The 22953-nt window shown below is 42.5% G+C and overlaps 3 protein-coding genes and 1 pseudogene across 4 annotated transcripts in view; 3 read left to right on the top strand and 1 right to left on the bottom strand.

The window, feature by feature from the left end:
- The window catches only part of LOC123345337, a 716016-nt gene that overhangs the window by 390689 nt on the left and 302374 nt on the right, over window positions 1-22953 (top strand). The gene's annotated exons all lie outside the window — the stretch shown is intronic.
- LOC123346922 (olfactory receptor 6F1-like) lies at window positions 7866-11367 on the bottom strand. Its single transcript, XM_044984366.1, has 2 exons — window positions 11293-11367; window positions 7866-8810 (listed from the first exon to the last, which is right to left on the bottom strand). Exons 1-2 carry the CDS (start codon window positions 11293-11295, stop codon window positions 7866-7868), a joined length of 948 nt encoding a protein of 315 aa, XP_044840301.1. The 5' UTR covers window positions 11296-11367.
- LOC123346924 lies at window positions 13318-15577 on the top strand (annotated as a pseudogene).
- Window positions 18920-21243, top strand: LOC123346925 (olfactory receptor 6F1-like). Its single transcript, XM_044984367.1, has 2 exons — window positions 18920-19861; window positions 21226-21243. The coding sequence occupies exons 1-2, from the start codon at window positions 18920-18922 to the stop codon at window positions 21241-21243; spliced, it is 960 nt and encodes a 319-aa protein (XP_044840302.1).

Consider the following 22953-nt stretch of genomic DNA (forward strand, 5'->3'; position numbering starts at 1 on the left):
AAAGTACTAGGGGCTCAGGGTCCGCAGCACGAATAGGTGAGGAGGTGGTATCAGCTCGTGCTGGGCAAAGGGGTATCTCAGCCGCGGGTAATGGAGGAGAACAGTCAGGAACAGGTGACTCATGATTCGGTGTCTCACCAGGAGGGGTGAAGTCAGACCCCTCAACTGCAGATGGGTCCTGAAGACTGGCATGACCTGGCAACAGCTGATCTACATGTCGCCCCCAGGTAAGATTCTCTGCAGTCCGGACTGTATAGGAAACAGGTCCTGTTTGAGTGATGACTGTGGCCGGGACCCATTTAGCTCTGGAAGTATAATTCCGAGCCAAAACTGGCTGCCCTGGGCTAAAGGTTCGGTCTTTTGCTCTGGGTGCCCGTCTGATTACTTGATATTGCTGCTGATGTTGCACAGTTTGTCTGGGTTCAGAAGGTTTCAGCAGATCAAAGCAAGTGCGCAGCTGTCGTCCCATCATTAGAAAGGCTGGGGAAGCCTGGGTCGTAGCATGAGGTGTGTTTCTATAGGAAAGTAAGAAGGTATCCAGACGCTTTTGAATGGAGTGTTGTCCCTTTGCTGATTTCAAAGCGTTTTTCATTGTCTGCACAAATCTTTCAGCTAATCCGTTGGTGGATGGATGATATGGTGCTGACGTGATGTGGTGTATCCCATTTGCCTTCATAAAATTTTGAAACTCCTGAGAGATGAACTGTGGTCCGTTGTCGCTCACAAGTTGTTCTGCCAGACCAAAACGACTAAAGAGTCCTCGTAGTTTTTGGATAGTACTATCTGCAGTAGTGGACTGCATTATAGAGACTTCTGGCCATTTAGAATGGGCATCTACTGCCACCAAGAACATGCTTCCTTCAAGGGGGCCAGCAAAGTCAACGTGAATACGTTGCCACGGGTTTTCAGGCCAGTCCCATGGGTGTAGGGGTGCCAACTGGGGTGCATTTCTTACACTCTGACATGACATACAAGCTTTTGCCTTCTCTTCAATAACACTGTCCAATCTAGGCCACCAAAAATAGCTTCGTGCAATTTCCTTCATGCGCACTATTCCACAGTGACCGGAATGTAGCTGTTCTAACATCTGTGATCTCAGGGGTGGTGGAATAATGACACGCCTCCCCCACAACAAACAACCAGATTGGACCGATAACTCCATCCGCGTGGACATGTAGGGAACAAGGTCGGGTGAGACCGGAGAGGTTTGTCGAGATTTTCCATGCATCACCAGGTCCATAACTTGGGATAATACTGGGTCAACGCGGGTTGCCTTCTTTATCTGAGTAGCAGTGATGGGTGTATTCTCTACCTGTTCAAAGTAGAAGATTTCCTTTTGGGCACTATCTTGATGTTTGACCGGTAAAGGCAACCTTGAGAGGCCATCTGCATTGCCGTGCAGAGTGGATTTCCGATATTTGATTGCATATGTGTGTGCAGAAAGTATCAATGCCCAACGTTGCATACGACTAGCAGCTAATGGGGGAATGCCTGTGTAGGGTCCAAAAATTGGTGTCAGAGGTCGATGGTCTGTAAGAAGAGTAAACTTTCGCCCAAACAGGTACTGATGAAACTTCCTAATTCCAAAAACAATTCCTAATGCCTCACGTTCAATTTGGGCGTAGTTAGTTTCTGCTTTGCTTAGAGTGCGTGAAGCAAAAGCAATAGGTCTTTCTTCTCCCGAAGGCATAATGTGTGACACGACCGCTCCCACTCCGTAAGGGGAAGCATCGCAGGCCAATTGCAGGGGTAAGGATGGATCAAAGTGTGTTAGAACTTCAGAATTTAACAATGCATCCTTAGCTTTGTTAAATGCAACATCACAGGCTTCAGTCCACTTCCAGGCCTTGTTCTGCCCAAGGAGCTCATGAAGTGGTTTTAGCAGTGTGGCTAACTGTGAGATGAACTTTCCATAATAGTTCAGTAGTCCTAGAAATGAGCGTAGCTGGCTTACATTTCGAAGTGGGGGCGCCTCCACAATAGCTTTAACTTTTGCAGGGGCCTTATGAAGACCTGCAGAATCAATGATGTGTCCCAAATATTCAACAGAGGGCTTGAAAAATTCACACTTGTCTTTGCGAACTCGTAGGCCATACTCTTCCAGTCTTTGTAGGGTAGCCTCTAAATTCTTTAAGTGATCCTCTTCATTTCTTCCAGTGACCAGGATATCATCCAGATAGCACTGAACTCCTGACAAGCCACACAAGTTCTGGTCCATAGCCCTCTGGAACAGGGCGGGAGCCGATGTGATTCCGAAGGGTAGGCGGCAGTATCGATAAAGCCCCTTATGAGTCACAATAGTCAACAGCTCTTGTGACTTTTCATCGACGTGCATCTGTAAATATGCTTGACTCAGATCAATCTTACTGAACTTTTGTCCCGCAGCCAGGCCTGCGAAGAGGTCATCGATGCGGGGAAGTGGGTATTGCTCTGCACACAACACTGGGTTGACAGTGACTTTAAAATCACCGCATATCCAGAGAGAGCCATCTTTCTTCATTATTGGAACGATAGGAGTGGCCCATGAGCTATGGGTAACTGGTATTAGGACTCCATTGGTGACCAGGCGCTCCAGGTCTGCTTCAACTTTTGGCCTGATGGCATATGGCACAGTTCGGGCTTTCAGATATTTTGGTGGACTGCCAGGTTTAATGTTCAATGTCACAGTGATTCCCTTCATACTTCCCAAATCATCTCGAAAAACAGCAGCATGTTTCCTTAGTATAGGGGTTAGACTGGTTTCTTCTTTAGTCATCCGGTGCACTTCTGCCCAGTTCAGCTGAATCTTCCCAAGCCAAGACCTACCCATTAAGGCTGGGTAGTCACCTCTCACCACAAACAGTGGCAATTTAGCCGCCTGTCCATTGAGCTCCACCTTAACATCAATAGTGCCCAACATGGGCACAGCTTCACCTGTATACGTCTTCAGAACAGTTTTTGTTGCCTTAAGCGGAAGATGCTGTAGCTTTTCCTTATACACAGTCTCAGGAACCAGCGAGACAGCTGCACCGGTGTCTAGTTCCATGCGTATAGGTTTGCCCTCCAATAAGGGGGTTACCCAGTATTCATGTGAGCCCGCTGCCAAAGACAAAACATGCAGTGGCACTTCCTCTTGTGAGGAGGTGTCACCTTGATCATCCTGGGTCTGCTCTAGGGTATGCAAGGTTCCTCTTTTTGTCGGCCAGACCACAGGCCTCTTTTTCTTTTGTTTACAGGCATACTCAATGTGTCCCTTTTTGCCACAGTGTCGACACACCAGGTCCTTACACCAGCATTCTGATGCCTGGTGACCCAGCTTACCACAGCGGTAACATTCTTGACTCTGCACCGTTTTGTGGGTCAGTTCTTGTGACACTTTTTGCACCCTAGGGGATGCACCGATGTATTGTGCCTCCCTTGTAGCCAGTTCCATGGAGACAGCAATATCAACAGCCTTCTGTAATATAAGCTGAGCCTCTGTCAGTAGGCGCTTCCGTATAGCTTCACTGCAGAGGCCACACACTAACCTGTCACGCAGGGCATCATTTAACATCTCTTTAAATTCACAGTGTTCTGCTAGCTTTTTAAAAATGGCTACAAATTGTACAACTGTTTCATCTTCCTTTTGGTCTCTTTTGTGGAACCTATATCTTTCAACAATTACCAGTGGTTTTGGGGAGAAATGAGACCCCAGGATTTCCACAATGTCACTGTAAGTTTTAGTCTCAGGCTTAACAGGGTGTAGTAAGCTGCGTAGCAGAGAGTAGGTTTTAGCCCCTACAACAGTTAAGAATATTGGCACCTTCTTCGCTTTTGTAATGTCATTTGCAATACCAAAAAGCTCAAAAAGCTCAGTATACGCATGCCACTGCTCTGTATTCTCATCAAAAGGCTCCAGGGGCCTGGTCAGAGTAGCCATGATTTTTAGTTTCACTTTCACAGTCAGTGCAAACAAGCAGCTTTTTTTCTTTGTTTGGTCTTTATCTTGACTTCTACTTCCTTCTGTTATTGGAGCAGCACCGGAATCTCACCCTCGTCGCCACTTGTTATATCCTTGGGGCAGCCGGTGTAGGAAGCAATCACTTGAGGCCAGAGAGCAGACAGCTAACCAAAACCTCCATTTTATTTACAGACACAGAGAGCTCACTCAGCCGGTTGAAACCGGCTGAGCTATCCCTTAATAGTCTAACTCAGTTGCCATAGTAACAAAACCCATGACAACCAAATACACAACACGGAGCCCTTCCGGCAGGCGGCACAGTGGTCGGGACCGTGGGACAAGCACCCCGCTGAAGCCCTGGCAGCCCCCCTGCTCTCTCTCTCTCCCCCGCTCCCTCCCCTTCCTCCCGCTAGACTTGGTGCGCACTCCGCTGCATGTCAGCAGCACAGGGAGTCCCCCGGCACCCTGGCTCTGGCTGCCCAGCAGGGTTTTTTTGTTTTTTTTCCCCCCTGCTTTGCTGCTCCGGACGCACCATTTTTTTTCCCCCCTGATTTGTCGCTCCGGCCATGCCCCAGGTTTTTTGTTTTGTTTTGTTTTCTTTCCCTGCTTTGCCGCTCCGGCCGTGCTGCAGGTCCCTCCCCGCCACTGCTCCGGCCACGCCGCAGGGTTTTTTGTTTGGTTATTTTTTTCCCCTCCTGCTTTGCCGCTCCGGCCGCGCCACAAGATTTTTTCTTTTGTTTTCTTTGCCGCTCTGGCCGCACTGCAGGTATCCCCCCTGACTTTGCTGCTCCGGCTGGGCCACAGGTTTTTTCGTTTTGTTTTTTTCCCCTCCTGCTTTGCTGCTCCGCCCCCACCCTTTTTTTTTTTTGGTTGGGGCGGCAAAAAAGCCAGAGCCAGCCCTGGGTGTACTTCATCCAGTGCACTAAATGCCCCAATAGCACCTATGTGGGTAAAACCAGACAATCACTACACTCATAAATAAACTCATGCAGGAAAATGATAAAAGACAAAAACACCACATCACCTGCGAGTGGACACTTTACACAAAGTGATCACTCTATATCTGGTCTATCAGTCCTCATCCTCAAAGGAAACCAGCACAACACTTTCAAAAGATGACCCTGGAAGCTTGAATTCATAATTTTGCTAGACACTAAAAATCATGGTCTTAATAAAGACACTAGATTTATAGCTTATTACAACAATCTGAAACCCACTAACCTCTCTTTGTGTCCTTTCATCGGGTGACCCTTGGTTTTTGTATTGTGGGAAAGGGTAACTAACACTTTTCAATTCACTTCTTCCACGCCATTCTTGATTTTCTAAATCTCTATTATATCCCCCTTAATCATGCTTAAGTACTCCACTTAGAAAGTAACGTTCAGTTGCACACATACAATATGGGAAATGACTGCCTAGGAAGGAGTACTGCGGAAAGAGATCTGGGGATCACTGTGGATCACAAGCTAAATATAAGACAACAGTGTAACACTGTTATAAAAAATGCAAACATCATTCTGGGATGTATTAACAGGAGTGTTGTAAGCAAAACACGAGAAGTAATTATTCCTCTCTACTCAGTGCTGATACGGCCTCAACTGGAGTATTGTGTTCAGTTCTGGGTGCCACTTTCAGGAAAGAGGTGAACAAATTGGAGTAAGTCCAGAGAAGAGCAACAAAAATGATTAAAGTCTAGAAAACATGACCTATGAGGGAAGATTGAAAAAAAATGGGTCTGTTTAGTTTGGAGAAGAGAAGGCTGAGAGGGGACATGATAACAGGTTTCAAGTACATAAAAGGTTGTTACAAGGAAGAGGGAGAAAAAAAATATTCTTAACATCTGAGGATAGGAAAAGTGGCATGGGGTACAGCAGGGGGCTCAGGGCAGGGAGTTGGGGTGCAGGGTGCAGGAGGGGTTTGGGCTCTGGCCCAGCACTGCTTACCTGGAGTGGTATTAGGGTGGCAGCAGTGCACACAGAGGCCAGAGCAGGCTCCCTACCTGCCTGTACTGGCCCTGGCCTGGCGGTGCTTTAGCCACTGGGGGAGGGGAGCTCCGCACGCTGCTCTTCCTGTGTGTGCCTCGCCCAAAGTTCCCATTGGCCACGGTTCCCCATTCCCGGCCAATAGGAGCTTTGGGGGAGATACCCACGGGCAAGAGCAGCACACAGAGCCCTCTGCCCTCCCTCCCCTAGGGGCCACAGGGATGTGATACTGGTCACTTCCTGGAGCAGCTCTGGGTCTGCGGTGCCACAGGGGTGGCAATCCCGCCAGCCATATCTAAAGCCCTGAGGGGCTGGATCCAGCCCACGAGCCGCAGTTTGCCCACCCCTGGTCTAGATAATACTTAGTCCTGCCTTGAGTGCAGGGGGCTGGACTAGATACCTCTCAAGATCCCTTCCAGTTCTATGATTCTGTTAGCCTTTTAGACTTCTTTTGTGTATTGAGATGAAGTTTTCAGAGAACTAGCCACAATGACTCCAAGATCTCTTTCTAGAGTGGTAACAGATAATTTAGAACCCACCATTACCATTTTATATATATAGTTTGGATTATTTCTTCCAACGCACATTGCTCTCACTTATCAATGTTGAATTTCATCTGCCATTTTGTTGCCCAGTCACCCAGTTTACTGCAGTCAGGTTTGGACTTAACTATCTTGAATAATTTTGTATCATCTGGAAACTTTGCCACTTCACAGTTCATTTCCTTCCCCAGATCATCAATGAATATGTCGAACAGCACAGGTCCCAGTACGGATGCTTGGGAGACCCCACTCTTGATCTCTCTCCATTTTAAAAACTGACCATTTATTCTTACCCTTTGTTTCTTATTTTTTAACCGGTTACTGATCCATGAGAGGACTTTCCCTGTTATCCCCTGAATAATTTCCTTCAGAGCCTTTGGGGAGGGACCATGTCAAATGCTTTCTGAAAATCCTAGTACACTATATAGACTTCATCACCCTTATCCACATGTTTGTTGACTCCCTCAAAGAATTCTAATAGATTGGTGAGGCATGAATTCTTTACAAAAGGTGTTTTGACTCCTTCACAACAAATTCTGTCCATCAATGTGTCTGATAATTCTGTTCTTTAATATAGTTTCTACCAGTATGCTCAGTACTGAAGTTAGGATCACTGGCCTGTAATTCCCAGGATTGCCTCTGAGGTCCTTTTTAAAAATTAGAGTTACATTTGTTACCATCCAGTCATCTGGCACAGAGGCTGATTTAAGTGATAGGTTACATATTACTGTTTGTACTCCTGCAATTTCATATTTGAGTTCCTTCAGAACTCTTGAGTGAATATCATCTGGTCCTGATAATTTATTACTGTTTAATTTATCAAATTGTTCTAAAATCTCTTGTATGGATACATCAGTACAGGACAGTAATTCAGTAAGGTCTCCCTAGAATATTGCAGGAAATTGCCATGTCTGTCACAGTTAGTTCCATGGCATCACACAAGTCCCCCCCTACTTGAAAATATATCATCAATGTAAGTAGGGGAGATAAAGTATGAAAGTGGGAATTTCAAAGGAGCACAAGGAAACTAGTCACCTAACTTGTATTGAAATTCAATGGGATATGGGCAATTAATTTCCACACATTCCTTTGAAAATGCCAGCTTGAATCCACATCTGACACTCAATGGGAGCTTGTTACCCAACTCCCTTAGGCCTAGGCCCCGGTGTAATTATCAATGGGTGCATCCATACAGATCCTAACAAATGCCACACAAATTTAGCAACTTGGAATTTTCAGCATACCAAATTTGTATTTCTCTCACTTGAGTTCATCTGTAAGTCAACATCAGGTTGTTACAGTCAATGAGGAACCCTATAAAATAAAGAAATGTTCACATGCACTAAGAATGATCTTCAGGAAATTTTAATTTGGGTCTCTTTGAGAATATTTCTACTAAATGCAGACCATTTGAAAATGACTTTACATCCCACTGATTACCTTTTCCAGGGCTCGCTTCACCTCTTTGTTTCTTAGAGTGTAAATGAAAGGGTTTAATAGAGGAGTTACAATAGTGTTAAAGACGTTGACTATTTTGTTTAAATCCAATGAGTTCTGTGCAGAAGGCTTGACATACAGAAAAATGGTGGAGCCGTACCAGATAGTTACGACAGTGAGATGGGCAGAGCAAGTGGAAAAGGCCTTTTGCAGGCCTTGGGCTGAGGGGATTCTACAGATGGTGGAGATTATGTAAATGTACGAGATTAGAGTTATTGCACATGAGCCCAGGAGGACATTAATAGAGACGATAAAAGTTGCCAGCTCAACGAGGCTCGTGTCAGTGCAGGAAAGTGCTATCCAGGAATCAATGTCACAGAAGAAGTGATTGATAATGTTAGGTCCACAGAAAGACAACCTGGATATTAGAGATGCCAACACAGAGATAACCAGGAACCCACACAGCCAAGAGATGAGGGCCAGCTGAGCAGAGACGGTGCTGTTCATGAGGGAGCTATAGCGCAATGGATGACATATGGCCAAATAGCGGTCATATGCCATGACAGCCAATATGAGACATTCTGTAGAGCCCAGTGAGAATATGAAATACAGCTGCAGGATGCAGCCGGTGAAGGAAATTGTTTGGCTTTTCCCTAACATGACACCAATAGCCTTGGGGGCGCAGGCCGTGGTGTACCAGATCTCCAGGAAGGAGAGATTGCAGAGAAAGAAATACATGGGGCTGTGGAGCCACGGGTGGGTCCACACTAAGGATATAATAAACATATTCCCTACAACTGTAAGGAAATACATAATTGAAAACACCATTGCAAGGGAAATCCGAAAATACCAAGTGCCGGGAAAGCCCAGGAGTATGAATTGCTGCACGCTGGTTTGGTTTTCTATTTCTCCTCCAGCCATGAGGTCCATCTGTCAAAACATGAGGGATTATAAAGGTATTTAAACATGTTGAATACATTTTGGGATATGCAAATATGAAGCGCCAAATACCTTAGCCTATCAGGGCACCTATAAAATATCTGCAGATCCACAACCCTGAAACTCTGCCCACATTTTCTAAAACACTTTCAAGATACCTATCTGGGCTCTAGGATTGTGGGATTTGACACCGCATCTGGTAGGCTTGGCTCTTGCTTGAACTCACTTCTCTGGTGAAATACAAGGAACAGGATTCCAGGCTGAAATTCTAAGGGAGTTGATCACTTTAGGGCTCCCTCTAAAATCTCAGCTATAATCCTGAGAACCCTGATTAAAGATAAGATAAGGGAAGGGAATCAAGTACTACTCAACACCATTCTGTCAACAGGACTTCTGTTCCTAAGCCACTTATATTCCCTGATCTTCAATGGGAGTTGTGCTTCTTAGGCCTAGAGCTGGTAAAAATACAACATAATACAAGAAATAATTAGACAAAACTTTTTTTTATGTTGAAAAATACCATTTTGCTGGAACAGAAATATTTCACGGAAACATATCGGTTTCAACAAAAGTGCCATCCGAGTATGTCCTTAGGTCCAGGATGGAATTACTGATCAAAATGAGAACAAATGATGAGGACTAATGCCAAAGCCTGGTAGCATGTGCACTTGCCAAGATCTGAGTTCCACTTCTGACTCAACCAGACTTGGGATTTGAACACAATGCTCCCATGACCTGGGTAACTGCTCTAACCACCTGCCTGTAGTGGGCTGATCTTTTATGCATCTTATTTCTACTGCCAAATTTTTTGAAAAGTCTTGTGTTCTTTCCATATCAGAACAAAACAACATTGAAATCTTGAGATTTTTTTTTTCAAAAAATGAAAATCCAATTTCCAGTCGGTCCCACTTAGACCCTTTAGAAAATCCCTCCTCAAATTCTCAGGAACAAGGGAGTGACATTAGAAATTAGGAATAATGGTTATCACTTATTGTGTGTCTTCTGATAGAATCTTAAGGTCCCATCTATGGTTGGGACTCCATTGTGTTGCACAAGGCACAAACATAGCACAGAATCCATCCCTAGTCCAAAAATCTTACACTTTAAAGACAAGCCAGGAAAGCAGGGAGAGAGAAATAACAAAAAAAACCTGTTTCTCAGAAACACAATAAAATTGTTTCCCAATTTCCCTTTCACATAACAACTGCCCTCATTCACCCACCTCCCTTAGGGTCAGTTTCCAGTCAAACACTTGGATCCTGGGCTAGACCAGAACAATAGTCTAACTAGTTAGACATGACATTCTAAACATTGTTGGTTACCAAATCCTTAAGAAACAACTTGTAATGCACTTTACAATTCTATGAACTTCTGCCACTGTGTACAAAGGACACTGCTCCCTGAACAGAGATAGACATCAGATTATAGAAGAAAGTTATTGTAGCCTGGGTATTTTCAAATGAATCACAGCAATAAAAGCTGTGCAACTAACTCCCTTATGCTTCTTTGAAAATCCCAGCTGTAATATCTATCCTCTCTATTTGAATTGGTTTTTGCACAGATAACAATATTTAGCACTTGTACAGCTCTTTACATCTTGAAAGCAATGTGAAAAGAGTGGTTATTCATCCACACAACATGCCTAGACACTAATGGCCTGATTCAAGGCACTTTGAGGTGAATGTTTGACTAGATCAGTAAGATTGTGCCCATTTTAAGGTGAGGAAACTAAAGCAGGGATATGAAGTGATATGTTCAACTCACAATGACAGCTGAGGACAGAACACAAGAGACGAGATTCCCACTTCTCTGCACTGATTGGAAATGGGTGGGCATCTATCAATCTTTCTATGTATCTATACATATATTTTCTTCTTTGCCTCAGTAAAGTTACTATACCAGTAAATTCCACAGGTTAACGTATTGGAAATTTTCCATTATCACATTTTTTTCAAGAGGCACTATCTTTTTGATGAAACAAAGATTTTTGCAAATCAATCATTCAATAGAGTAATTTTGGGACTTTCATCCATTCAATAACAAGAAGAAGTTGTTTCTGGTGACTAAAGAACAAAATGTTTTGACTGAAAACTGGTTTATGAAAGTTTTTTTTCTTTGTTTTTTTTCCCACAAAATCCTGAAAAAGAAAATTTGAGAATAACAAAAATATTTTAATTTGTTATAAATTTTGATACAAAGATCAACTTTCCCAACTGACTCGATTAGTTACACAATTTACAAATAATAGTATTTCCTTTTGTTCATCCTAGATTTCATACTATATTAGAAAAAAAGTGATAAGATAGACTCATTCCTTGAGTACAGGTGTGTTGACTCTTCAATGAGGCAAACTTTTTGAACAGCAATTTTCAGGTAGCTCACATTACCAGGAAAGGCAAAACTATTTCTCAATACAGCTACTTCAAACTTTAATTCCAGGATAGGCTGGATCTGGCTAGTGGATCAAACTTACCATGTCTTCTGATAGAGCTTGTCAATACAAACTCCCTTCATTCACAATGTTTTTTCTCTCCAGATGACACACAATAGCCTTGGCTGCTGAAAAATAACATGGTTTATCTTGCTTTCTCCCCACCTAAATATATAACAAATATAGAATACTTCACACCTGGTTCACATTTACATTAAGGTCATATTACACTGCAGTAACAATATAAAGGGACCTTAAAATGTATGTAATAAGTATAATTCACTCTGATTTTAAACTCCCATTCTACTGCAAGAGTGGTGTGAAGTGTTAGTATAAATGAGAATGTGCCTCTTCAAAACCAAAAGTCTTGGGCAAATTTTATAGATTTTGCTGTTGATAGGAAACTCCTTCCACCATCATCCAACTGGCTTTACCCCTACCTACCTTGTTAATGAACTGCAGCTCAAATTGGCTGCATGAGGAGATTAGTTTTGTACTCCACCCCCACCTTCTCAGCACCCTGAGGATATTCAATCACAACAGAATTTCACAGACTTCCCTAGACTGTATAACAGACTCTGCTGAGTCAGGCTAGTGTCCTGGTGTAAGCACAGTACTGGCAGCCTGGAGACCAGCATTCTAGTCCTGTCTTCGCCAAATGCTTACTACACAGCTTTGGTGTGTTACTTAAGTCCCCTCTCAACCTCATTTTCTCCAGTGATAAAATTATGACAATAGCCCCTTACTTCTTGTCCTGCTTTCAGTGGACATGAAGAACAATTGATCACTGTCCTTTATATATATATATATATATATATATATATATATATATGAAGACTGTTATCAGATCCTCCCTCTGTCTTCTTTTCTCAAGACTAAACATGACCAGTTTTTTTACCCTTTCCTCACAGATTAGGTTTTCTAAACCTTTCATCATTTTTGTTGCTCTCCTCTGGACTCTCTCCAAAGTTGCAGTGGACCACATAAACATATTTAAGTTAAGATGCTGTGTCTTCTCCCTATAGACAAGCCCTAGGGCCAGATTTTTTAAACTATTAAGCATCTAGTGGAATTTTCAAACCTTCTAGTTGCCATGAGTGCAGGGGACTGGACTAGATGACATTTCAAGATCCCTTCCAGTCCTACTGTTCTTTGAGTTCTACTATTCTATGAGTCAATAGATAGATTAGATTAGATTAATTTAAATTGGAGTTGGTCTCCCTTAGTCTTCTTTGAAAATCCTAGCCTAAATCTCGGTAAGGGGAAGGAAGATCCGGTGCATAATTTTAGCAATTATTTTACGCCTTACTTAAATGTTATTCAGTCCTTGGCTCTTTAGTCGATTAGCTGAACTTCAAAATTTAACTGTAAATCCTATTTTCAAAAGTGATTTAGGGCTAGATTAGTCAAAATATTTAGGCACCTGCTGGGATTTTCAGAACACCTAAGTACCTAAAACATTGGTTTATATTGAAAAGGGAGGAAATATAATTGTTGATTGCCTATGTTGATTAGACTTTGATAAAAAAAAATGTAAGGCTGGGATTTTCAAAGGTGTCTGAGCGAGTTAGGCACCCAACTCCATTACATTTCATAACTCCCTTAGGATCCTTTGCAAATTCAAATCCAAATAGGGGAGGGGACCAAATTTAAGTCATAAATTAACCTGATAGTGTAACTTTAATGAAAAATCAGAATACCAAAAACAAGCCATCAAACAAAATTCTGAACGTTCACTGTAAAAGTCATTGATAGATTTCAAGTTAGGGAGAACTTTTTCAAAAGTGGCTTCTAATTCTGAATGCCCCAAATTTGAGACTTCAGGAGTAATCCATCTGTTAAAGAAACTTTTGGCCAGCACTGGAACCTGATTTTTTTTTCTGAAGTTGTTTTAGAAACTCGGCATATCATAGTTTTGCTATATTTGTGAGGTTTATGGTTTGTTTAGCACAGATGGCTAGGAGTGAGGATACCTGGATTCTGTGCCTAGCTCTTTTAGGGACACATAGAATAGCTGTTATATCAGTACTCTTGGATTCTATTCCCACCTCCTTGAGAGGTGTTAGGATGGTGGTTGGAGCAGAGTAGGGGCTGAGAAACAGGGCTCCTGGGTTCTGTTCACAGTTCTGGTTGAGAAGTAATGTTCCACTGACTAAATGGGGAGAAGAACTGCAGAATCCTGGCACAGCTGGTCAAGAATGTTTGAAATTCACAGTTTAGACTAAATTTCTCATGAGAATTAAAAATTCTGATTAAAAAGGGATGCATTTTTTGTGATTTTTTTAAAGGAAAATTGTTTCCTGTTTTTTGGTCCTCTCTGGCCCTGAGCTTTGCTGTAATTGGCTCATTGCATGACCTTGCACACCTCAGTCTCAATTTGCCAAAGGAGGTTGAAACTGACTCATTATTTTCAACCACCAAAAATGAATGCTGGTTTATATATGTAAGTTGTTATTTATGCTCAAAAATTAGGCAACTGTCCTTTGAACTGCAACTTGGTATAACATCCTCGCTCCAACTTGGGACTTCAGCATGCTTAGAACCTGAGACTTTCTGTACAAAAAGAATTAAATGTCTTATTGACCTACCTCTGCTCTCACTGGCCCAATGACAAAAATCCTATTGACTTCCTGGGGAGCAGAATTAGGCCTATATTGAGAACTTTTGAAAAGCTCACCCTATTTAGCAGGGATTTTCAAAACAGACTATGGGTTTTTGTTCACTTCTTACTGACTCTTAGAGAATGCTGAATGCCGAACACCCAGAGGTCCCATTTGAAAATGATTTTGCTCCTGAATCTTGAATAATTTACAGGAAAAATGTTGGTTTTTTCTGTTGAAAATTTTCAGGGTTTTGTCAAAAAGACAACCCCTCCCTCCCCCCCCCCACACACACACAAACCAACTTTTTATTTGAAAATTTTCAATTTAAAACAATAACAATATAAATTAAAATAAAATAAATCTTGGGCTTTGGATGGTGACCCCATGGGAAAAAATATGTGTCACTGACAAAAACTAAAAATTGTGTTTTTCAAGGAACACCTGAAAATGGAATTTCTATCATGAAAGTTTTTTTTTGTCAAAAAGCCAATTTCCACTGAAAAAAAATTTCCATGGCAAAATTTATGACAAGCTTAAAATTCACCCTGTGAGCAGGAAGGCTCCAGAAATGTAATAGCAATATCATATTTTAAGCCTTAAAACATTATTTCTTGCCTCTTTTAATTATCTGTTTTTTCTGTGCATCAAAATCATATGCATCCCACAAAGCCATGGTTGTGTTTAATCATTTTAATTTCTAGTCTTCATTTGTTTTGGCAGGGAAAACAGCTGACCGCACTAGAAAAGGGCAATCACACTATTGTGAAGGAATTTATTCTCCTGGGTTTCCCTGGGACCCAATATTTGCAGATCTCGCTCTTCGTGCTCTTCCTTGTCATGTACTTCTTGACAGTCACAGGAAATGTGTTAATCATAGTCCTAGTGGCAACCAGCCATCACCTCTGCATCCCAATGTACTTCTTTCTCTGCAATCTCTCCTTCCTGGAGGTATGGTACACCACAGCATGTATCCCAAAGATACTTGCCAACCTTGTGTCCCAAAGCAAATCCATCTCCTTCAACAGCTGTGTCCTACAGATGAATTTTGTTTTCTCCCTAGGATGCACAGAGTATTTTCTCTTGGCTGTCATGGCCTATGACCACTATTTGGCTATATGCTATCCATTGTACCATAGCTCCATCATGAACAGCACCTTGACTGCTCAGCTGGCTGTTGGCTCTTGGCTGAGTGGTTTCCAACTATTTCTGTCCAGGCATTTCTGATCACCAGGTTGTCCTTCTGTGGCCCTACGGTCATCAATCACTTTTTTTGTGACATAGCACCATGGATAGTTCTTTCCCACACAGATTCCTACCTTGTTGATCTGGTGGCCTTTATCATCTCATTTATCATCATCCTGGGCTCCTGTGTCATAACCCTGGTATCCTACTTCTACATCATCACCACTATACTGAGAATACCATCAGATAAAGGATGGAGAAGGGCCTTTTCAACTTGCTCTTCCCATCTCACGGTCATGATTATCTGGTACAGTTTGACCATTTTCCTAAATGTCAAACCTTCCATGCAGAACTCATTGGAATTGACCAAAATAGTCACCATCTTGAATACTATTGTCACACCCCTGTTGAACCCTTTCATCTACACACTGAGGAACCCAGAGGTAAAAGAAGCCCTGAGACTTGTATTCAGGGAAGTGATGTTTTTCAAAATGTCCTGGAGGTTATTGACTGTCACAGAATATGCGGTGAAAGAAAAATAAGTCTGAAAATGGAAGATATACCAAAGTTTATAGTGTACGGGGAAAAAATCCCACAATCCCTTAAGGCCGGAATTCTAGAGATAATTAGATGCCTAGCTCCAATGGAAATCAATGTGAGTTAGGTGACTAAATACCTTTAACAATCTGGTCCTTAGTGTCTCACATCCTTGAACATTTACAACCAAATTGCTAAACATATTTAGGTGCCTAATGGGATTTTCTATGAGTTTTAAAGGCCTAGATGCTTTTAAAAAAAACCCTAAGCACCTAAATACCTTTCAAAATCCAGCCCTTATGTTACTTTGTATTTAATTTACAATTAAGCAAATCGAACATGTGTCAATTATTTATTTATATTAAAGCATGGCCTATGCAGATGATATAGATCAGGGGTCCCCAACCCCCGGTCCGCGGCCCGGTACCGGTCCGCGGCCTCTTAGAAACTGGGCCGCGAACCGACCCAGTGGACCTCCCGCAGGCGTGCCTGCGGGAGGTCTACCCGAGCCGCGGGACGAGCGCTCCCTCCGCAGTCATGCCTGCGGGAGGTCCGCTGCTCCCGGGGCTCCGGTAGACCCGGTTCGCTGGTCGCGCGGCTCAGCTGGACCGCCCGCAGGCACGCCTGCGGGAGGTCCACCGGCTCCGGTTGAGCTGCCGCAGCCGTGCCTGCGGGCGGTCCAGCTGAGCCGCGCGACCAGCGAACCGTCCGCAGTCATGCCTGCGGCAGCTCAACCGGAGCCGGTGGACCTCCCCCAGGCGTGCCGGCGGGCGGTCCAGCTGAGCCGCGCGACCAGCGAACCGGGTCTACCGGAGCCCCGGGAGCAGCGGACCTCCCGCAGGCATGACTGCGGAGGGAGCGCTCGTCCCGCGGCTCGGGTAGACCTCCCGCAGGCACGCCTGCGGGAGGTCCACTGGGTCGGTTCGCGGCCCAGTTTCTAAGAGGCCGCGGACCGGTACCGGGCCGCGGACCGGGGGTTGGGGACCCCTGATCTATATCATCTGCATAGGCCATGCTTTAATATAAATAAATAATTGACACATGTTCGATTTGCTTAATTGTAAATTAAATACAAAGTAACATAAGGGCTGGATTTTGAAAGGTATTTAGGTGCTTAGGGTTTTTTTTAAAAGCATCTAGGCCTTTAAAACTCATAGAAAATCCCATTAGGCACCTAAATATGTTTAGCAATTTGGTTGTAAATGTTCAAGGATGTGAGACACTAAGGACCAGATTGTTAAAGGTATTTAGTCACCTAACTCACATTGATTTCCATTGGATCTAGGCATCTAATTTGAGCAGGAAAAAAAACTTTTTGAAGTGATAATTAAGATGGCCCATAGAAGGTGTGAGGAGAACTTAATAATAACTTTATTATTATTTATACGCAAAAGAATAAATGGACACAAATCTGACATCAGGAATCATAACATTCAAAAACCAGTGGGAGAACACTTCAACCTCTCTAACCACTCAGTGACAGACTTGAAGGTGGCAATTTTGCAACAAAAAAACTTCAAAAACAGACTCCAAAGAGAGACTGCTGAACTTGAATTAATATGCAAACTAGATACTATTAACTGTGGTCTAAACAAAGACTGGGAATGGTTGGGTCATTACACCAATTGAATCTATTTCCCTATGTTAAGTTCTCCTCACACCTTCTATGGGCCATCTTAATTATCACTTCAAAAAGTTTTTTTTCCTCCTGCTAACGATAGCTCATCTCAATTGATTAGACTCTGCCTGTTGGTATGCATACTTCCACCTTTTCATGTTCTCTGTATGTATAAATATCTCCTGTCTGTGTGTTCCATTCTATGCATCCGAAGAAGTGAGCTTTAGCTCACGAAAGCTCATGCTAAAATAAATTTGTTAGTCTTTAAGGTGCCACAAGTACTCCTGTTTTTTTTTTTTTCACTTAAGTGAAATAACTTCTGATTTACATCAGGCTAAATGACAGGAGAAATTGCCCCATTGATGCCCATGGAGTTACTCTGGATTTATACTGTGGTGTGTAAGTGGAGAATCTTCTCCCTTTTCTTCAGCGGTCATACTCCTAATTTGCACTGGTGTGAGTGAGTGGAGAATGAGCCCCATTTACTTTAGTAGAATTACTCTTGATTTACACCAAGGTGAGTGAGAAGGGACTAAAATGTATCTTTAACACGTGAAACTCACTGCAGCAGTAATTCACTCAGGCAAATAAATAAGGTCACACAGCTTTATCTTAGGTAGGTGTAGTAACCCTCACCCTGACACAAGCAGCTGCAGAGAATGCTGCCCTGGGGAGAGAGATGGCCAGTGGGAGGGCAGCTTGAACTGGGAAGGGGCTCAGAATCCGCCCGAAGGGGCAGATGGAAACAAGCTGTGAGAGGAGAAGAATCTAGATTCTGAGCTAGCGGATGAAGTGGAACTTGGGGTAGGAGGCGAGGTGATAAAATACGAGAACAACAGATGAATAAAAGTCGCGGACTGGGAAGTGGAAAGGAGGAAAGAAGGAAAATAGGAAAGGTTTCAGGTCAGGAGAAGCCGAAAAAAGTAGACCCGGGTATGTGAGCTGACACTACTAGAGAAGGGAAGTAGAGGGAAATAATATCTACAGATGCACCAGAAAGAGAGTATCAAGGGACAAAAACTGAAAGAAGATATAATTGGTGAAAAAGGGAATTGATCAAAAAGTTGTTAGATGAAAACATATCCTGAAAACAGTAATCAGAAGCTCGCCCACAAAGACCTAAGGTATAGGAATAGAGAGAATGACTGTTTGAACATCTATTGACAGAATACAGTTCAAAGGTGCCTAAGGAACAAGTGTGGGCCCGTTAGGTGAAGAAACCTGGCTCTCCTCACAGTTAGCATAGCCTAGTCTGGTCATCACACAAAGAGGCAGTGATCGGTATTAGGTATCCTGACAGACTGCAATGGTGAACTCAAACCTTCAAGGGTCAGCAATATCTAATACAGGGGTAGGCAACCTATGGCACAGGTGCCAAAGGTGGCATGCGAGCTGGTTTTCAGTGGCACTTCCATTGCCCAGGTCCTGGCCACCGGTCCGGGGGGCTCTGCATTTTAATTTAATTTTAAATGAAGCTTCTTAAACATTTTAAAACTTTTATTTACTTTACATACAACAATTGTTTAGTTATATATTATAGACTTATAGAAAGAGACCTTCTAAAAACGTTAAAATGTATTACTGGCACACGAAACCTTAAATCAGAGTGAATAAATGAAGACTCGGCACAGCACTTCTGAAAGGTTGCCAACCCCTGATCTAATATATTTAACTGCCTCTATAACAATCTCTTGCTTTGTAACAGATGGAATATGTGTCTTGAACATAGATGGCAAACCAAACCAGAGCGCATGAGTTCATCCTCTTGGGCTTCCCTGGTAGTCAATATTTGCAGACCTTCCTCTTTGTGCTGTTTTCCATGATGTACATCCTGACAGTCATGGGAAACATGGCCATCATAATCCTAGTGAGAACATGCTGCCACCTGCAAACTCCCATGTATTTCTTCCTCTGCAATCTCTCTTTCCTGGAGATATGGTACACCACAGCCTGCATTCCCAAGACACTTGCAGTCTTCCTGGGGACAAGCAGAACCATTTCCTTTACTGGCTGCATCACACAGATGTACTTCATTCTATCCTTTGGCTGCACGGAATGTTTCCTCTTATCCGTCATGGCCTATGACCGCTATCTGGCCATTTGCTACCCACTGCACTATAGTTCCATCATGAACAGCACCTTGTCCGCTTGGCTGGCCCTCTGCTGTTGGGTATGTGGTTTCCTAGCTATTTGTGTGCCGGCGTATCTCATAACCACGTTGTCCTTTTGTGGCCCTAATGTCATCAATCATTTCTATTGTGACCTAGATTCTTGGATAGTTCTCTCTTGCACAGACACACATCTCCTTCGGCTGGTGGCTTTCATCACCTCCTTCATTGTCCTCCTGGGCACCTGTATAGTAACTCTGATCTCCTACATTTATATCATTTCCACAATAGTGAGAATTCCGTCAGCACAAGGACGGCAAAAGGCCTTTTCCACTTGCTCTGCTCATCTGGCTGTTGTGATTATCTGGTATGGCTCCGCCATTTTCCTGTACATCAAGCCTTCTGTACAGAACTCCCTGGATCTAAACAAAATAGTCAACACCTTAAACACAATTGTAACACCACTGTTAAACCCTTTCATTTACACTCTAAGAAACAGAGGTGAAGAAAGCCTTGGAAAAGACACTCACTGGTATGTAAAGCGTGTAGATGTCTTTGATTTGGTATATAGTAAGATATCATTAGCGCTGTTAACATTATTTCATTTGCATTGTTTTTTAAGAAAAAACAATCTTTTCTCAAAACCAGAAACCCTTTTCTTTTTTTTCTTTTTGTTGAAACTGAATATTTTGAAATTCTGGTATTTTGAATTTTTGTGTTCAGCTTCTTTCTTTCTTTCTTTCTTTCTTTCTTTCTTTCTTTCTTTCTTTCTTCACTCTGTGACTCCTCAGCTTTTGAAAAAATACATAATGGCACAAAGAAATAAATAATGAGAAATGAAAATAACCAAATCCCTGTATACCATTCACTGTATTGCATTTAGAAGGGAAAATGGAGCTGGGGAAAAGGATAAAGAAAAAAGAAGGGAAAAGGGGGGAAATTCCAAAATATCAATATTTGGATTTTTCATATTTGTTTAAAAATGTTTTGCCAAAAAAAAATACAAAGCAAAGAAAACAAAACAAAAAAACTAAATAAAAATAATTTATTTTTGTAATGAAAAATACTTTGAAATTTTGAATTGTTTCACAAATGTGGGGGTTCTTTTTCCATTTTTTCAACAAATTCTAAGCAAAAGGTAAAATGTAATATGTCTTAGGGATTTTGAATATGTCTCCAGCTAAACATAGTCTCATCTACAAGAGCTTATCTAAAAACAGAATTCCCATCCAATGGGAAATTCCAATATTTTGAAATTTGATTTTGTTTTTGTGAGATGAAATCTTCTGAAATACTTAATTTTGATCTTGTTGAAATATTTTATTTTGACTTTATCACTTCAACTTTTATAATATAATATAATGTAATATTAAAAAATATCTATAATATATTTATTATATTATGTTATATTATTGATACAAAACATTTAGATAATTTTGTATATAATTTTTTGATGAAATCAATACATTTCTGCAAAATGTTGCAATTTCATTGAATCACCATTATAACAGGAAAAATAATCCAACCAGTAGCTGTATTATTTACTCCAAATGGCTGGCTATTTACACAGAACAGAGCTTAGGTGGAAAACACCTGTATTTTTATTACTGAAGTTTCCGAGTTCCTCTGTATGAACTCCATTTAAAGCCAATTTTTAAAAGTATTTAGGCAGCTAAAGATATAGATAAGAACCAAGGGCTAGATTCACAAAGAGCATTAGGTGCCAGACTGTCACTTCAGGTACCCAAGTCCCAGAATCAGACCCCACTGGGATTCACAGAACCAGCACTCAGCTGCTGCCAAACCCTTTTAGGTGCTTAAACTTACTCAGAACCTAAGTTTGTGCAGTAGAAGTTCCTTAGGCACCTATGTTTTTGCCACTGAGGACATGTCCTGTTGTCTCATTCTCTATGCCTGGATTCCTCAGCCCCAGAGCAACACGTAAATGGGGAGAAGATCGGTGTTCCTGCATCTAACTTGCATGCAGAGTCTGATTTGGTAGGTGTGCTCAGAGCATATCTAATACCACATAAAACAGCAGGAAGTAGCCTTCCCTGTAGGGTACTTGGCTGGAGTGTGGGACACCCCTGGTTTAAGTCTCCCCTTTGCCTGATGAGGAAAAAAAAAAGGGATTTGAACAGAAGTCTCCTACTTCTCTGGTGAATGCTTTAAGCACTGGGCTAAGGGATATTCTGATGTGGGAATCCTTTAGTCTCTCCTGGTGCAGTTGTTCCGGTTTGGATGAATAAAGAGTCACTGGGCCAGAGGGCATGTGCCCACATGAGAATGACTATAGGCTGGTGGTTGGTAGACTCTCCCAGTATGTGGGAGACCCAGGATGGAGTCCCCCACTGTAATGGCAGCTTAATTATTTATCCAAAGTGGAACAGCTTCACCAGGCTAGAACACAGGAGAGCTACATCAGACTACCCTATCAACCAGTGTTTTGCGCACTCTCCTGAGTGTTTGGAGACCCCTGTTTAAATCCCTTCTCCCCCTCAAGTAGAGAAGGGACATAACCTAGTAGCTTTACACATCACAGATGAGTACCTTAACCACTGGGCTCAGGGAGGGGGCTTAAGACACCCCCTCATCCTTGGTATCTGTGATGCTTCCCAGGGTTGTGAAGCACCTCTCTACCACCTGCCCTTAGAATGAGGAAGCCTTGTCTGTGTCTGTCGGGGGTCAGCTCCCCAGTCCCACCAGCCGTGGGCAACACAAGCACTCCCCTCTCAGCCTAAGCAAGCTCCGCTGTCCCTCGACAGATTAGTAATTAGCACGATCCAAAACCCGAGCCCTCGGAATATCTCCTGGGAGTGTCCAGCCCCTGGTCCACTGGAGACTCAGCGGTTTCACAGATCTACTGCTCCCAAAGAAGCAGGACACCCCAGCTTACCAGTTTCCCCTCGGATCACTGCTCCACTCAACACACAGCGCTTAGCGATGTTTATAGTGAAAATACGCACAAGTTAATTTAACACAGAGGAGAGATTCAAATGCTAGTAAGTGGATATATTGAAATCAAATGGTTACATGTAAAATAAACTTATAGTACACATTCTAGAACCTAGATTTACTTAATTAGTTACTGTCATATCTTATAGTATTGCTCACCTGCGTTTCTCAGACAGGTAGGCTGCAATCCCTTTTTCATTAGACAAGCCACGCTCTCAGCTTGTCTCCTCAGTGAATGATCCTGGGTTTACCTCAGTACTCCCAGTTCTACCTCCCAAATCCATTGTCTTTACTTGTAAGCAGGACACCCGCTTTGCTGGTTTTGTTTTTTTTCCTGCAGCTCTTCTCTTATATGAATTCACAACTTCTGCATTAGCATTAGGCTCAGTAAAGCAAATGGACTTACATTATGAGATACACAATACACAATGACCAGCCAGAGAGAGAAGCGTTTACTACCCCCACCAGAACAGAACCTGTTTATCGCCTTCTGTTGACCTGTCCTAATGTACATACCTTAAGAGCATAGTTTTCAGTATAGATACACAACTCCTTAAATATCATCTGTGCATACATTTTGCAATTATGATGACCAGTAAGCTACTAGCTCTTGGTAGGGACCTTACATGCCACCCTTTGGTGAACTGTTACATAGAAACCTGGCCCAGGGGATCCCTGTAAACACCTTTTGCCCTATGCC

The sequence above is a fragment of the Mauremys mutica genome, chromosome 12 (genome assembly GCF_020497125.1).
Source record: "Mauremys mutica isolate MM-2020 ecotype Southern chromosome 12, ASM2049712v1, whole genome shotgun sequence".
Lineage (NCBI taxonomy): Eukaryota > Metazoa > Chordata > Testudines > Geoemydidae > Mauremys > Mauremys mutica.

Bases quoted from the DNA above. Each gene is read 5' to 3' on its own strand.
- LOC123346925 (XM_044984367.1), top strand. From the start codon at position 18,920: ATGGCAAACCAAACCAGAGCGCATGAGTTCATCCTCTTGGGCTTCCCT.